This window comes from Agelaius phoeniceus, chromosome 6, assembly GCF_051311805.1.
Source record: "Agelaius phoeniceus isolate bAgePho1 chromosome 6, bAgePho1.hap1, whole genome shotgun sequence".
Classification (NCBI taxonomy): Eukaryota; Metazoa; Chordata; class Aves; order Passeriformes; family Icteridae; genus Agelaius; species Agelaius phoeniceus.
This window is the reverse complement of record NC_135270.1, coordinates 52,289,470-52,307,191: the sequence shown is the minus strand read 5'-3', so window position 1 is coordinate 52,307,191 and position 17,722 is coordinate 52,289,470. Positions and strand designations below refer to the sequence as shown.

General features: G+C 44.0%; 1 protein-coding gene across 3 annotated transcripts; it reads left to right on the top strand.

Moving 5' to 3' along the window:
- The first annotated feature begins 1,318 nt into the window (after window positions 1-1,318).
- On the top strand, window positions 1,319-11,026 carry SLC25A29 (solute carrier family 25 member 29). 3 transcript variants are annotated; one of them, XM_077180692.1, is made up of 5 exons: window positions 1,321-1,604; window positions 3,395-3,438; window positions 5,417-5,451; window positions 7,959-8,042; window positions 8,662-11,026. In XM_077180692.1, the coding sequence occupies exon 5, from the start codon at window positions 8,695-8,697 to the stop codon at window positions 9,403-9,405; it is 711 nt and encodes a 236-aa protein (XP_077036807.1). In that variant the 5' UTR covers window positions 1,321-1,604; window positions 3,395-3,438; window positions 5,417-5,451; window positions 7,959-8,042; window positions 8,662-8,694; the 3' UTR covers window positions 9,406-11,026. The 3 variants fall into 3 exon arrangements, with proteins under 3 accessions (XP_054491827.1, XP_077036807.1, XP_077036806.1); XM_054635852.2 differs by lacking the exon at window positions 5,417-5,451 and having other exon boundaries at window positions 1,319-1,604; XM_077180691.1 differs by having other exon boundaries at window positions 3,395-5,451.
- Window positions 11,027-17,722: the final 6,696 nt, after the last annotated feature.

Sequence of the window (17,722 nt, the reverse complement as noted above, 5' to 3'; positions counted from 1 at the left end):
CAGGCAATGTTAGCAGGAAAGCAGAATTAATGCAGAACAAGAAAAGCCTGCAGGGAGGGAGAGGCCCCTTGTGCAGGGTGAAGTGCAGCAGTGCTGTGCAACACTGAGATCCAGGGCTCTGCAAAGCCCCACTTGTTTGTGCCTTTGACCACCAAAGACAGGGTCTCATTCCCACACTTTCCATTGTGCCATGGGGGCAGCATTTAATGAACAAGGCCCATATCTGCTGGTGCAACCCTTCCCCCCCCCTCTGTGGGACAATATTCTGGGGGGGGAGTCTGGTAATAGAATCACAGAATGGTTTGGGTTGGAAGGGACCTCAAAAACCACCCAGTTCCAGCCCCTCTGCCATGGGCAGGGGCACACAGCTCTCACTAGAACTGGAGGTTTGAAGTGCCATTCAATTTGGCCTTGGACACTTCCAGGGATGGGGCATCCACAGTTCCTCTGACACGTCCCAGAGCATTGCCAGCAGGTTGAGGAGGGTGATCCTGCCCCTCTGCTCAGCCCTGGAGCGCTGTGCCCTGCTCTGGGCTGCTCAAGAGGGACATGGAGCTCCAGGAGTGAGTCAGCAAAGGGCAACAGAGTTGATCCAGGAACAGGAACACATCTCTCAGGCTGATGGAGCTGGGCCTGTTCAGCCTTGAGAAGAAACCATTGAGAGGGACTCAGTCAATGTCTGTGAGCATCTGAAGGGAGGGTGTCAGGAAGATGGACCCAGGCTCTTATTGGCAGTGCTGAGCAAGAGACAATGGGCAGAAATCGATGCACAGGAGGTTCCACCTGAACATGAAGAACTCCTTTACTGTGCAGTGACTGCAGACCAGAACAGATTTCTCAGAAATGGTCTGGAGTTTCCCCTCCGTGAAGGTATCCAAGAACCATCTGGATGCAATCCTGTGCCACGTGCTCTGAGGTGACCCTGCTTAAGCAGGAAGGTTGGACAAGAACCAACACTGTGGTCCCTTCCAGCCCAAGCTGTTCTGTGAAGGTGTCCCTGGAGCCTTCTCTTCTCCAGGCTGAACAGCCCTGACTCCCCCAACCTTTCCCTGTAACAGGTCTGGCAGGCATTTTACCCCTGTTAAAAGGGGACACCCTCTCCAAAGGCCTCATGCTATCAGCTCCTCAGGCTTTCCAACCACAAGCACCCAGGGATGCCTCTCCCAGGAAGCAAAACCCCCCCCAGGGCAAAACAACGGAGGTGACAAGAGGGATGCTCTGCCCCCTCCACCCTCCAACCACCACCTCCCCAGCCGCCCAAATTTCTTTCAGCCTTTCCTTCTGGCTCATTGCGCAGCTGTCGCAGAGAAAGCAGTGACAGGTTGAAGGCGGGGGGAGAGGGAGGTGCCGGAGGTGCCGGAGGGAAGCGCAGTCTCGGCATTCCCGGCATCTCCATCCCGTCGCTGGCCGGGAGCCGCCCCCGCGCGGCCGCCAGTGCTGGGGGCGGCCCGGGGGGAGTTGTCCCTCGGCCCCCGCCCCCGGAGGCGCGGCCCGAACCTCGCAAGGGTAGAAAGGGCCGGGCGGGGGGGCGCAGCGGCAGAGCCTGGAGCGCAGGGCCCACGCTGCCGGCATGGCTCTGGATTTCCTGGCGGGATGCGTCGGCGGTGAGTGCCGGCGTCTGCGGGGGGAGAAAAATAATCATTAAAAACGGTGTGGAAGGGGGAGAAAAAGGGGAAAGGAAAGAGAGGGAGAAGGGGGTGAGAGGAAAATAATAATATAAAAATAAGCAGAAAAATAGCTAAAAAAGAAAAGGGAATTAAGGGGAGAAACATGAAAAGGTAGGAAATAGAGAAGAGGCGGAGAAGGGGATAGAGAGAAATGTTTTTAAAATGCGGAAGAAAGGCAGGCAGGTCGGCGGGAACGGCTGGGCGCGGCGCTGTTATTTTGGGAGCGGAGGATGGTGTGGGGCGATGAGAGCGGCCCCGCTGCCGCAGGGGCCGGGCCCGGGCCGGGGCAGCTCCCGGGGGTTCCGGTGCCGGGTCCGCACCGAGCCCCCCCGGCCCTGCCGCAGTGCCGGGGCTCGGAGGAGCGGGGGATGGGGATGGGGACAGGGGTGTGGGGCGAGCACAGGGGCAGCGGGGCGATGGGAACCCCGACCTGAGCACAGCGACCCCGGGCAGGTTTAAGATGGAGAGGGGCGAACACGGACGCGCGTCCTGCGCTCCCCGCGCATCTGCGGCCGGCCTGCGCCTGCTATATTTAGCAGCTGCTAAATTGTGTTCAGGAGTCTTATTCCCGCGTCTTCTCGCGTATTTGCGCTTGCCAACCTGGCAAACATGTTTTAAATTCCTTTTTTCGGCGTCTCTCTGATTTCATCCTAGTGCTCCTTGCCTTGCTAGGGTTCCCTCGGGGTCAGCCGTCCCGCTGGCTTTTCCGTGCCGAACACAGTGCACGTTGCTGCTTTTCTATCTTGGGCTGTGTCTCCGCCGTGCTGGCCTTAAACAACCTGGGCTGCACCGTCCTGGGGCGGGCCCCGTGCAGGGAGGGCAGCTCTGCTCCCTCAGGGATGTGGGAAGGGGCTTCCCCAGACAGGGAGGGCAGCTCTGCTCCCTCAGGGATGTGGGAAGGGGCTTCCCCTCTGCCGGGAGGGCAGCTCTGCTCCCTCAGGGATGTGGGAAGGGGCTTCCCCAGACAGGGAGGGCAGCTCTGCTCCCTCAGGGATGTGGGAAGGGGCTTCCCCAGACAGGGAGGGCAGCTCTGCTCCCTCAGGGATGTGGGAAGGGGCGCGGACGCTCTCGTAGCTCTCGCTGTTGTCAGCGGTCATTGCAGGGATTGCTGTTGCAGGATTTGCTGGGTCACAGAAGTGCAGGGCCAGAGGATTCAGCTCCAGCCTGTGTGTGCACAATGCCTGTGTTCAGATTGGTGTAACTAATAGGCCTGCATGTGGCTTCTAAAAAGTTCTTTGATGCTAGAATAAAGCAGAGGTTTTCAGTAGTGTGCAGTCCCTCTGCAGGTGCTGCTGGAAAGGCTGTTCCAGATTCCATTAATGCTGAGAGCATTAGTGCTCTGCTGCCTTCAGAGACGTTTACATGTTTTCTGTGCCTGCACAGAGCGATCTGTACATGGAATATTGTGTTTTAGAGGCATTTTCTGCCCCCTGGACTTGCCTTGAGCTGAGGCCAGGAGTCATGGCTGCACACTCCATATGGTGTGGCACAGTCTGTGGTCACAGCTCAACCCCTGCCTGGGGCTCAGAGCTTGCCTGGGAAGCATAAAGGCACCTGGTACTGGCCTGAAGGACTGAACTGTAGATCTCTTATCTCCTGGCTTGGTAGGATGCTCTTTGACTGGTTTGCTAACCATGTTGTGCACTCACACCTCAGGCTGGTGGTCCTGCTGTAGCCCCAGAGGCAGGAAGAAACTTCAGAGTAATAACCATGGCATTTCATTTCAGGTGCTGCTGGTGTGCTGGTGGGACACCCTTTTGACACTGTTAAGGTGGGTTCATTATGAAATATATTTTCCTCTAAGTAGAAAACTTAGTTTCTCCAAGCAAAAAAGTTCCCAGACACTGTAGGAGTGTAAATCTGTGTGGGAAAGCTTGGAGCAACCCTCTACAGTTAGTGTTTTAGATTCTTCAATCTCCAACTCTTCAGAAGTGAAAACTTAATAACATAAACCTTGGCCTTAAACTGCAAGTTCAGTGCAGTAACAATGTCATATTTGGAAATACAGCTTTGCATTGAAGTAAATTTTGCTCTAAGCTTGCTTCTCTGCGGCTGTTCAACACTAACTGCTGAAACTGCCTCTCCCTGCACTTGTAACTCAGACCCACTTTGTTAGTATGTTGAAAGGTTGGTGTTTTGTTTTCCCCTCAAGCTCTGCTATTACTCCTTAATTCGTAGCACTAGGTGGAAGTCAATAAAAATCCACAGTATGGAGCTTGTCTGGGGGCTGTTTCCTCCAAGTATTATTATATATTTTTGTAACTTTCCAAGTAAAAATTGGTTTTCTGATGGTTAGTTGTGTGTGTTACACATACTTCAGCTATTATAAGTACAAGATTTGAGATCTCCTTGGAGGGTCCCTCAGGCAGGGCTCTCAGAAGCCCAAGCCCATTTTCCAGAACAGAATGACAATTTGAGTCATCTTTTGGCAGCCTTATCCCAAGCCTTGCAGTGCAGAATGGAAGGGATATCAGTGTATTCCCTGCTCAAGTAATCCATCAGGTCACTTGACTGCAGCAGACAGCATGCCACGTAGTAGATCTATATTTGGAACACCTGTACCTTGCTGAATTTAGATATGCAAAGGCTGTGGGCTGATAGTGTTACCCAGGACCCCAGCACATTCTGTATTCCAGCACATGGTTAATTCAATACAGAATTCCTGACTTAGGGGATACTGATCCTCCTTGCAAGCTGCTCAAACAGTAAAATCTGTCTTTTTGTTGCTCAGAATGTGGCACATTTGACAGTTAAATAATTCAGCTGAATTCTAGAATATATTTTCAGGAATAGCATCATCCAGACTTGCACAATTTTTACTGTGGTGGTACAGGGCCAGCTGTCTTTTTCTCTCCCACCCTGCCAAGTTTTACATGCTTAACTGAAGGTGATGAATCATTTCATTGAATCCAGTAAAACTGCTAAAATTCTATGCTCAGACTAAAGGTAACCACGTGTGGGCTTATTAGTTGGTGATTTGTTTGTTTTGTTTTTCTCTTTAAAGTGGAACAGCTTCTATTGCATGAAGCTAAACATTTAACTGTAAAAACTGGGGCTCCCATGCTGGTTTCAGCAGATGTATCATTGCAAAATAGATTTATCAGCCTGGGAAAAAAGCATCTTACTTCACAATAGAGCAAATAATTTGTTGTCAAATGTTTTATGAAATCCAGTGTGACACATTATATTTTCCTATCCTTTAGAAGGTATTGTACTTGTTTATCTCTATTTTGTTAAAACAAATACTAATGTTTGTACTATTAGCTGGCATAGCCACCACTGTATGTGGAAAAACTAACCACCCTTTGAGGAAAAAAAAAAAAAAAGACATTGCATAACTTGTGTATGTATATGTGTTAATTCTTAACTTTTTTATTGTTCTGCAGTGTTTAAAGGGCTAGCTGCTAGTCACCTTAGACTGTGCATTTTTAATATAATTGAACAATGGGAAACCTGCTTAGATAAGCCAAAGTTTTACATCTGCCTTGGCATTTACGCTCTTTTGGTTTTTTTTTGGCTGGTGCTGGTGTTTCACAGAGCTGGGAGGGGGATGGTGGGACACACAGGGAGACATTAAGCTGCTGAAGTCACCCTGCAAAACCTGCAACTGAGCAGCTCTCAGAACTGGCAAACTCTTTATCCCTGGTTTGTTGATGTAATGTATAAAATTGCTTTTTTGCTTTTAACTGCCTTTACTTTCTGAGCTAGGGGCTGTCTTCATTAACAGCAAAAGTGTTACTTTGTTGTAGATGACAGATAAGCCTCATCACGGGAGAGTTACCTAGTAAGTATAGCCCAGGTGAACACTTCTGTTTCTCTCAGTCTTAATTTATTCCCAAATGTATTAGTTCAAGTAAAGAACTGAAAGACTTATGAAGCTTTTTCCCTTTTTAATTTTAAACTGATGTGTCCCTCTTCTACAGCTATGGCATGGAGGGAGCGGGGTTTAAATATCCCTTTTTTTTTAAATGTTTTTTTCAGTTTTATTCTGAACCTTCTTTCTGCTATGCATTTCTGGCTGTGTACATTCCCACACACAGTGCCTCTAAAACCAAATCTCAGGCACACTGCTGCTGAGGGCTTATCCACTACATATTCTTGGATGATGTTTTCATTGCTCAAATACTTCTGAAGTCACTGATTTCCCACATTATTAAATGCTTGGACTGTTTTGAAGATGTAGTGCTTTGGGTTTCTTTATTTAGTCTTGAGTGCCTTTATGCAAGTCTTCAGTGATGTGAAATTACTGGGTGTTATTAGTGGAGCAAAAGCCTTAGTAACAGTGTTTTCCCATAAGAAGGTTATTGGGCAATGAAGGGAACAGGTGGATAAACTTTGCACATGATTCATCTTTCCTACAGTTGTACACACTAAGGAGCTTGTTGAATATGGCATTAACACACATGAAAATGCGAGTTTTATGTACACTCATTGCCATACGTGGCAGTTTGCTGATGTGGGTACCCTTGTGTGACCAGCACTGTGCTCAAAAGAAAGAGGATTTTCATTCTTAGACCTGGGGAGTCAGTACTCTAAATATTCTACCCTAGAGCAAAGCTTAATTGGTTAATATTTCATAAATTATTTAGACAAAAATAGAGGGAGCCTTATGGCACTAGGAAATTCAGCCCATAGATATGGCTAATTCTAAACTATTCAACACAAGCAGAAAAGATAAAGTAAGAAGGTTTCTAAGCTGCAAATCCCCCAAAGCCCTTACGTGTGGAAGGCACAGGCAAGGTCTGAAAAAATAACAGTAAATTCTAAATGGAGTAAAACCTTTGTTTGTGCAGTTGTGACAGCTTGTTAAGATCTGCCTTTGCTTGTGGACCTGCTTCTTGAACAGTTTTGACAGTCTGCCTGCCCCCAAAAGTCACTGGAAGTGACAGAGGGTTTATTTTCTTTGAATCCCACTGTAATCCTGCTTTTAACGCTGAGATGTTGCAAGACCCAAGGTGATCTCAGCCTCCCACTATGGCTAGCATACACTAATGTACATACTAAAACAACACTGAAAACTAAAGTTCTGATTTACAAAGCATGAAATAACATGTTGTAGGAAAAACACTAAAACTGTCCACTTCTTTTTGCTTTGAAGAAAGCTACCCTGAATATAGGATTCTGACAAACCGCCTTCATAAATCATTTTCTAGACACACAGATGGGCAGTCTTTCATTGCTGTGGTGGTGGTGTTTTTTATTACTTTATGCAACCATGAAAGAAAATTAAGGTCAGGAATCTTTCACATAGATGTAATTTTTTTTCTTTTGCTCAGAATAAGAGACTGAAATTTTTTGCCCTGGAGTTGCAGCAGCAGCATTACAGGGTTTATAAGCTTCTTTTCTGAAGATCATTGCATCCCTCCATGTGGGAGGTCAAACACAGATTTATAATTTCATCAGTCTAGTGAAATCAACTTATTTCATTGCTAAGTGTAGAGCTTTGACTGAGCTAGGTAGAACTGAGACTCTTTTAAAGTGTGCTGAGGGCAAATAAGCATGAAAAAACAGAAGTGAAATTTTCCATTATAGGTTAAAAAGCATCCAGAAAAGGGATCTCCTAAGAGCAGCAGCTACAGTAGCATTTATCTCTCCAGCTGTTTTGGAAAAGTTAATGGATTGCTAACATTCAAAGGTTTGAAGCAGCTACACCCTCACCAATTGTTTGCATTCAGCAGGCTAAAAAGCTAAACCAGACTAAAATTTAAAAGGACAAATGGCTTTTTACTCCTTCCCTTATGCAAAGACAGACATTTTAAGAGTCACTGCCCAGCTACCCTCTGGAAAAAAAAATTAGATCTCAATGAATGCCCCAAATCTGGCATTTAGAAACACTATGGGTATTATAGAAAGTTTCCATCCCTTTAAAATTTTCCCAATCTCATGCTTGACTTGAAAATAATTTTTTAATTAAATTGTCTCAGGTTTGCACAGGTATTCCTTAGTGTGAACAGAAGTATTCTTGGCAGGTAAAGAAAGTCCCTATTGTAGCCTGCACTGGAAAGCATCTGTTTGAAATTCTAGATGTCAATGTACCCTTCCACTTATTGGTTTGCTAATACTTACAGGAAGTTAATGATCCTCTTCCCCTCATGTTTTCACCCCCTAACTTAATTGAAAGCACTTACACAAGATTATTCAAATTATTGTGCCACATGTGGCATTCCAGTGTCCAGCCTGTGCTCTTGCATTTGCATTGCTATAGAAAATCTCCACATAGGTACCAGACAGTAGCTTACCCTTTAGGCTGTTCCTGATGTACAAATTGGTATCTCACACAACTTTTTATAGGTCCGTCTGCAAGTTCAAAATGTAGAGAAACCTCTCTACCGTGGGACTTTCCATTGCTTTCAGTCCATCATAAAGCAAGAATCTGTAAGTACAAAATTATTGCTTTGTGTATTTTTTTTAATCTTTGTGTATTTTGGCTCAGGAGGGTGGGAAAGCTGTTGAAAACAAAGCTGATAAATGTTGAAGATCAAGAGATAAAGCATGCTCTGAACCTCCCCTCACCGTAGGGCAGATATTGTAGTCAGAACTTTGCCAGAAACTTTGGGGAGAAGATCACTAAGTCAGAGGATGGTCTTTTGAGGCTAACTTCTTTAATAAAATAAGAAGTTATTTAAATAACTAGTTTTCTGAGAATTTAAGCAATGAATGAAGAAATTTGTGAGTGTTTTTGCTGCTGCTGAAACTTTAGGACCATTGTTAAAAAGTTTGCTTCAGGCTTTAAGTGAGCTATTTTAAAAGTATAAAATTTGCCAGAGAACTGATCTCTGGGTGGAGTAAGATTTTTTTTCTGAATGTGTCCAATTATATTTTTGTACTGCTAGATTGCTTAGATGTTTGTGTCCTAGGCAGAGATGAAACTCTTATTACAAAACAAGGTGGTCCTGATGGGGTACAAGGGAGAGCCAGCAAGGCTGTGTTCTGCACTTTGAGAAGGTTATCCACACCACTGCTAAAAAGGGTTTTTCCTCCCTTCTTCCATTAGGCTTTTGGACTCTATAAAGGTATTGGGTCACCAATGATGGGACTTACATTCATTAACGCGCTGGTGTTCGGTGTGCAAGGAAACACCCTTCGTGCTCTGGGCAAAGACACTCCTCTGAACCAGTTCATTGCAGGCTCAGCAGCTGGGGCCATCCAGTGTGTCATCTGCTGCCCCATGGAGCTGGCAAAGACAAGGATGCAGCTTCAAGGAACGGGAGAATACAAACTAAAAACAAAGAACTACAAAAATTCTCTGGACTGTTTGATCAAAATCTATCAGAAGGAAGGGCTGAGGGGCATCAACAGGGGCATGGTCTCTACCTTCATAAGAGAAACTCCAAGCTTTGGCTTTTACTTCCTCACCTATGACTGCATGACTCGGTACTTGGGCTGTGAGGCCGAGGACAGCTATGTCATTCCCAAGCTGCTGTTTTCTGGAGGGATGTCTGGCATCGTGTCCTGGCTCTCCACCTACCCCATGGATGTGATCAAGTCGCGGCTCCAGGCCGACGGCGTCGGGGGCGTCACGCAGTACAGCGGCATCCTGGACTGCATCCGCAAGAGCTACCACGAGGAGGGCTGGAGGGTGTTCACCAGGGGCCTCACCTCCACGCTTCTCCGTGCTTTTCCTGTCAATGCAGCCACCTTTGCCACTGTCACTGTGTTCCTGATGTACATGAAGTCAGAGGACAGCCTTCCCGAATGTGAGCCGGCTCCAGTAATCCCTCAGCCTTCCAGTTTGTGAACCTTCTCTCCCTGTTCTCCCCATCCAAAGCCCAGCTGGTTGGGTTTTGTGAAACATGAACACTTGACCCACACAGGTAGTGTAGATTTATGCTATCTGTATAAAGAATTCCTAAATGTATCAAATTGGGATTTCATCTCACTACTTGTATAAGCAGTATCTTGCCTTATTCAAGACTCCACATCTAGTAGTATTCAAGTAAAAGGGGGACCTGCACTTAGAAAGTTGCTGTTGTGGCTCCAGAAGAGGCTCTGGAGAGTGTTCTAGCACCAGAAATCAAGTTTTCTTTCACTCAGGTTCTGAATGACTGAGTTGAGTTGAATGCAGAAATGTTTCCATGAAAGAAATACTCATTTTGTATGTGACAGGAGCCAGTGTGATCCTCTAAGGTGAAGAAGGGGGAAGAAGTTTGGTGGTGGAAGCATTTTGCAGGTAGCCCTGAACTGTAAAGGCATGGACTAGCATTCAGCTAGTCCTGTGTTTTAGTTTTCCTTTGCTTTTATATGTCAATGGTTTTAGCAGCAACTTTGTTCGTACTGATTTGTAAAAAACAAACAAACAAAAAAATTTGTACCTAAGTTACTCCCTGACCTTTCAGCTTTGAATAAATATCTTAAGCACAAAGTTAGCATCTGCACTCAAATGCACTTGTTCCTCAAATCTCAAGGCTTGTAAGGATTTAGGGAAACTCAAATCTAGTAGGACTGGTGTTGTTTGTCCTCACCTCTTTCTCATTTGGTGGGTGCACAGACTGCATTGAGTAGCTCAGTCTAATGGACTTTGTTCTCTGAAGTTAATGCAACTTTGCACCACTTCTCCCAACATGCCCCATAGCAGCCAGTGATGTACAGAAGTCAAAGTCCTGCCTGTGCTATTGCACAAAATGTTTGTGGGTGCAATGTTAGCTTAGCAGCCTGAAGTATCTTAGAAATATGTAAAATATCTAGGATTGGAGGTTTCATACCTTTCCAGAAAACAGGGGTGTAAGTGTCTGAAACGGTTACTGTTCAGTACACTTGCATTATGAATTTAAACAACACTGATTTTTATGTATTTAGTTACAGTGCTACTGGAAAGAAGACTGAAAAGGGTCTTAGAGAATTTTCTTGTTACATTAATCTGCTGTATTTTTTTTTACCAGTCTGTTCAAGAAGAATTGAATTAGCCAAAGAGCTACAAAGAGTTATTTAAGATTTGAGCTAAAAGCTACACATATTTGGCACAAAGAGCCAGGAGGAAGGACTGTATGTGTGTGAGCAATGTTTTCAAACATATCAAACTAGTTCAGTAAGTACAACTTGTTACACTTTTGGTTGGGACAAGTGCAATATGTGTTTAATATATATGAATTTTCTAAAGAAGCGTTGTTTCATAGCATTTTGCACTGTAACAAAATATGCTGGAGAAACCTGTACAATTGGTATGTCTTTTTATACCTTGAAGGTATGGTGGATGTTTTAGTGCCTACTTGCACTGAGATTCAAATTGAATGTTAAATCTGTCTACTAAGCTGCATATGCACAACAAATCACAGCAAAGACCATTTACACCTTTGTACAGAAGTATGTCAATTCTTGTATATATATTGAGGGAATAAATTTTTTTAAAATTTTGCCTTTGATTGTTTGGAATTTGGGGGTTTTTTTTATGTTTTACTCAGATGCTTTTTTGTGTCAAATCAAGCTTGCATGAGGATGGGGTTTCTGGTTTTTGCCAGGGAAAACTTGCTCTGTATCTGCCTTGTGTGCACCACTGAGAAGGGCAGGGCCTTGCTTTGGCTTAGGCTCCACCAAAGAAAGGAAGTTGCCTGACCTCACCTCTTTAAACTGACCTTTCCTCTTCTGAAAGAACAATCCTGCTTTTAGAGCCAAAGAGCTGCCCCTGTGCTTAGACACTTCCTCTTCTGCATTTGGTTCAATCTGTGCTGCTCAGCCCCAAGGCTGCACAGCTGGGGAAGACAAGTCCTGGGTCCCTGCAGGGTCACATCCAAATCAAGAACCAGGTGTCCATAACCTCTCTGGGCAACATGTTCAGCACCTCACCACTCTCACAGAAAAGAATCTCTCCCAAAACCTCATCTCGACCCACTCTCAGTTTGAAACTCTTACCCCTTATAACTCCACACCCTTGGAAAAAGTCCTTCTCCACCTTCTCTTCTTCACTTACAGAATTACCTGTAAGTCCCCTTTAGGTACTGGAAGGTGTCCCCAGAGCCTTCTCCTCTCCAGGCTGAACAGCCCCAATTATCTCAGCCTGTCTTCAAAGGAGAGCTGCTCCAGCCCTCTGACCATCCTTGTGTCCCTGCTCTGGCCTCGCTCCAGTAGGTTCCTGTCCTCCTCTTCAGAGGTTATTTCAGGTACTGGCTCCACTAGTTCATCTTAAAGGGCAGATACACGTGGCTGACACAAACCCTGTCAAGCATCATTTCCTGGCTCTGGAAACAGCAAGGCCACCTCCTCTCCACCTGACCATGGCCAGGGTCAGTTCCAGTCAAGTACCTTTTGTTCTCTCAGCAGGAACAACAATTATGTTCAACATTGAACTATGGAACAGAAACAAATACCTGGAATAAGCAAACAGTGTCTCCTTAGAAGACTAATATCATTAAAACAGAAAAGGGCTATATAATGTTTTACTTGCAGTGCTTACTAAAGCATTCGTTCCAGAAATTCATCCATCTGGAACTTAAATAATCAGTAGCAGACACTGGATGTTACTCAACAAGCCTGAGACGAGGCTAAAGTCAGCTTTCAGCCTAGTCTGATGTCACTTGCTTGAAATCCATGTGACTTCTAACTATTAAATCAAGCTAGACAACAGCCCCAGCCTTTTAAATCATGATACAATTCTTTTTCCTGATAGATTTTTGAGATGTGAGCCAATTCAGACAGAATTACCTGTCCTGCCTTCCCAGATCCTCTTTCCGCACCATTATCAAGCAGTTCCCAAATAACTGAAGGGATTAAGAAGGTAAAAATCACTGAAAATGAAACTCACTATCAAGTTCTTCTGCCCTGTTCTTTCTTAAACTAGATGAGTCATGCCAGTTTTAAAAGTTACAGCCACAAACATGTCCAGTAAGGAAAAGAGGGGAAAGAAGTACCCATGTACTTTTGAATGTCAAGCATGTACTACTGCTTGACTAAGTTACCACAGTAGAACAACTAGTGTGAAATCTATTTATGAGGTCTGTAACATGACAAGATTTTTGTCCTCTCTGCTTTGTCTTTCTCTGCATATCTGCAGTGATGGGACAAGGGGTAGTGGCCTTTAGCTGAAAGAGGGCAGGTTGAGATTGGCTGTAAGGAAGAAATTCTTCACTGTGAGGGTGCTGAGGCCCTGGCACAGGTTGCCCAGAGAAGCTGTGGGTGCCCCACCCCTGGAAGTGTCCAAGGCCAGGCTGGATGGGGGTCTGAGAGATGGGGGTCTGGTCAAGTGAAAAGTATCCCTGACCATGCCAGGGGGTATTGGAATTAGATGGAATTAGATGATCTTTAAGGCTCCTTCCAACCCATTCTGTGATAAAGCTTTCCATATGGTTCAGGTAAAGGGGTAGCAAGACATTCAAGGGATGAAAACCTGTCCTTTGCAGGTGCAGCACTGGCAGCATGCTGGGAAAAAGACTAAGACACAAATGTAAACATTGACCTTGCAAAGAAAAGAGGTGCATGTTCTTTAAAATGAAATGTATTTATTATTATGCTGGACAACATGTGTTAACAGTTTAATGTCAGCTGCTGTTAGCCCAACTTTTAATCCATGGATATTTAAAGAACAATTTAAAACCCAGAAGTGTGCCAAACACCATTAGATTAGCAGATTGTGCAGTTAAACCCCTCTTCTGCCACAAAAACAGGCAGAGAAAAGAGAAGGTTACCCAAGCCAACATGCCCTATCAAACACCACAGCCATGGAGACAGATGAAGGATCTGAGGGACTCTGGGGGCATAGCAAGAGATCAGGGAAGCAGAGAACTTGCTGGGCCAAACCTAAGGGAGACAGCCTTTGATATCAAGGGGAAGCAAACTGCTGCTTTCCATGTTCAGGAATTTATGTGTGTCCAGGGGAGACAAGCAGAGGAAAATGAGCCATTTTCATCTTCCCAGTGCAACTCTTTTGCAATTTTTGATTAGTGTTGTCCTTACTAACTGCAAAAGTACTTGTCACCAACAGGAAAAAAGTGACATAATATGCACAGTAATACATAAGAGATACAGTAAAAGCTTTTCTACTTATAGTTTATTACTAGTTTTAACTGAGTTGACCTAGAAAGTGATTTTGAGCTGTATAGGTTCATCAATAAATAAACTGAAATAAAGGCAAGGTCTGCAGTGTACACTAATGCCCTATAGATTGATATAAATGGAAGAATTTATGTTCATTATTTATGAACATAAACATAATGAACATAACATTTATGTTCATTCAATGTTCACAAAATATCCTTAGGGTCTATAAAATGTAACTAACACAGTCAAATTGCTTAGTTATCATTCACTATCATAATTTATTATGACTGTTTTTCTTACTGAAAGAAACACACTGCATTTTTATTGACAGTAAAATAGACTTTTACCATTTTAGCCACATCCATGTGTCAATCAATAAAACACTAAAATCATAATGAAGCCTTACCTCATGGTCTGCACCATTTCTTATATATATCAGAATAGAAAGAAGGGTTGGTCAAGTAATTTGACTTGGCCAGATTAAAGTAGGTGTTTATTTCAAAACAGAATATTCCTCTTCTAGGATGTGATCTATTATCTTAAGCAGAGATTTATTGTAGATTAGGAATACTTCAGTGTTGCAATCCACCAGCCCATACACCTTCTTCCTCGTGAACTGGGGTATTTTCACTTAGGAAGAATCTATGAGAGGTGCTTTCAAACAGGCCAGTAATAAAGTTCAAACTTTTTAACTGCAGTTAAAGGAGGTAAATGTAATAACTACTTCTACCCTTAAATTAATCCAGGCAGTTTCCTGCTTCCCTGCCAGTTCTTAACTGAGAGACTGGACACATTTTCATTTCACAGTCTGGGAAAATTGAGATGAAATGCCCTGTCCCTAACCTATGCAGGAGGAAAAAATAAAAACAAGCAAACCAACCAACCACACAAGAGGAAAACCTAAAGACCTCCCATAAGTATTATTCCTTACAATCCATTTTCAAACCATAAACATTGTATGCCTTTAAAGCTATGGGAGTCAGTGGATTCACATAAATCCATTGGAGGTTCAGTCAAAGCAGCAGGTAAGACTGAAAACTGAAGGATTCTATATCAAAAGGCCAAATTTTCTGTTTGGCTGAGAAAAAAATACATGTGTTGAAAAATAAGTCAAAGCATAAGCTGCATGATGCCCCACGTGTGAGGCAGTCAAAGCCTTTGTGAGCCAGAATTGGCACAGGCAAGGTCAGTGAGGTCCTTGGCAAGTCCACCTTGCAACTCTGAAGGACACCTGACTTTGTGAGCTCTCAAATCAAAACACCAACCAACAGTTTTCCACAATTTGTCTTGCAATCACTTCCCAAGATGAGATTTAGCCAAAGGACATTAGGAGCTATCACCAAGACCTTTTGTGTATGGATTTGCCACTGTTTAACAAGCAGTACACATAATCTGCCACAGTCTTCACATGCTCTATAATTTATCTCAAAAGTCTTGGTTATTCACATTCTTCTGAAATTCATCTTTTCTGTGGGGCTGCTCCAAGGAGGAAAACAGGTTACTTGAGATCTCTGATCCCCTAAAGAGCAGCAATGCAGGACTCCAATGCAACATGGGTCCTGTTGTGCAGTCTCTGCAATGGCCTTGCACACATTATGAGCAGTTACAGACTGAAGCAAAGGCCCAAACTGCCTCAGAAGAACTGGGACTTTTCAGGATGCCTCTGCTGGAGAGAAGCAGTGATGTTTTACAGATCCAGCAGTTAACCAAAATAGCCACTCACAGCTGAAAGCACATTCATTAATACCATTGATCACTGGATTCCCACATTACTCTGTATTTAATATTAATATTTTATGGATGCATGTATATATGACCCATGTCACACTCAACAATTTTTATTTATGGTCTTTTATTTTCAATGCCTTGATGGTGCTTTTAATGAATGCACAAGTAAACTCAGGACTCTAGGAAATCAGTACACAATTGTAATTCTTATTCCCCTCGGTGGTGTGCGGGCAATTTGCTCTTTGCCACTGGCACACTCCAAGCCTGCCAAGGTCCACTGAACGCCTCAGGACACTCACTTGACCTCGCAGGGGCACCCTGACACTGCCACTCTGTCTGCCGGTCACGCCATCCAAACAGGGGATTCACTGCCACCTCCTGGCAAACTGCGACCCGCAGCTCCTGAACCCAAACAAAGACTGACACAGCTGACACCAGAGCCATTAGAGAGGAATCGCACTTCAACCTACATCACTTCAACAGTGGTGCCAAAAGGAGCACCCTAAATCCTGCAAGGATGCCACTGACTCTCCATCCCTTTCTCTACCTCCCAAAATTCACCAGCATCTGGACAGAACTTCAGGCTTGCTCCTGCAAGAGGAGGAGAGCTCCCAGCAGCCACAGGAACCTGGTGAGAAGAGCAGCTCACATGAGGGAACCATGTCCACACCATGACACACAACAGAAGCTGTGGTACCCAACCAGCACCCAGGCTTAGAGCTTTTCTCTTGGAAAAAGTAACAGAAGACGTGGAAAACCCTAAAACGGGAATTGTGTTAAACCCAGTTGCTATAACGAATCTTATTCATTTACCTACAGCAAAAGAGTGTTTTCCTGACACTTCAAGGGAAACCAGGACCTGAAAAATTCACATTAACTCTTATACAGAATATGATGTGCTTGCCCCAAAGGAAATACAACACTTTCCAGGTCATTTCCAGAGAAAAGGACTGAAAAAAATTCTTAAGTTAAACTGCCTTAATAATATAGGATCATTGAGAGTACACATAAAAGCTGGTTTGCTTTAGGCAAAGAGAATGAAGTTGAGAAAAGAACCACTGATTCAATTACCTCACAAAATTAAACCAGTAGCCACCCAGGTGGCATTTCAGCATTGCTGTAAAGCCATTATCACACTCCTGCAATTGACACTAGACCAATTCATATTATCAAACTGAATATTGAATATCATAATACAAACACATACAGTCCTGCTCTGATTCACATCTACCTTTACAGACACTGTGCAGATGTTTCTGCTCCTTGTGTTCAGCAGCAGGGTTGCACTCCCTCTGCTCTATTTCACTTTCCCATTCCTTTGCCCTGGGACTCTTCCCAAGGAAAGTGCTACTTTTTAAAGTATTCCATTTACACAGCCAGGAACAAGAATATTGAAGTGAACTCTTAGTTGCATTCCTGCCTGCAAAATTCACACCCAATATTCAGTTTTGAAATCCACCCCAGGTTCCCCTTGGTAGCTTTAAGTGCTCCAGGAACATGAGTGCAGTAAAGCTCATTGCTGACATGAACATGCTTTTCTCCTCTCCTCACACCATGATTACACAGCAGATTTTAGAAGGTGCTGTACAGATGAAAAACTTACTCTGCAATGCCATCATTACAGATGGCACATTATAGACACACATTATATACCAACCATGCCAGTAGCAGCTGCCACTTGACTGATTAAGACTTTCCAGACAGATTTGTCTAGCAGCCCTGATGAAAATTCCAGATTTTCTCAATTCCTTCAAGGTATTAAGGAAACACTTGGAAAAATTATATTCAACATACTTCCTCACGTTCATGCATCTTAACTGAGTAGAAAAACCAACCATCCCCAGTTTTTCCAAGACATACTGACAAAATACCCTACATGAGCTACATGATGAGCATGTGGAAACACTTGTTATTATCACAGCCATGACACTTCGAAGGGATTCACTTTCTTCAAACATTTTAAAGCCTCAATATTTTTGCTGTTTCTGGTAATTATTGGATCTTCCATCCAGTAATTATTGGATCCACCATCTTCCATAGTGGATTCCACCCACTGTGGAATTAGCAGAGAGAAAGGATCTCCATCTGCCCTTAAAGTTACATTATTGGTGACAAGCTGTTGTTAGGATGTGTTTTTAGTATTTGGCTTTGTTGATTGACAACTTGCAACCACTACAGAGTAAAGTCAAAATGCACTACCTCAATTCCACAGTGACCCTCTTCAAACAGGAGATAACTAAAATTTAGTGCAGGTTTAGCTGAGGTCCTGGCATTCTGTTTCACTAAAGATTTATTCTCTTAGCATTTCAAATCTGAATCTGAAGTCCTCCTACAACCTTTTCAAGAAACACTCTCCACAA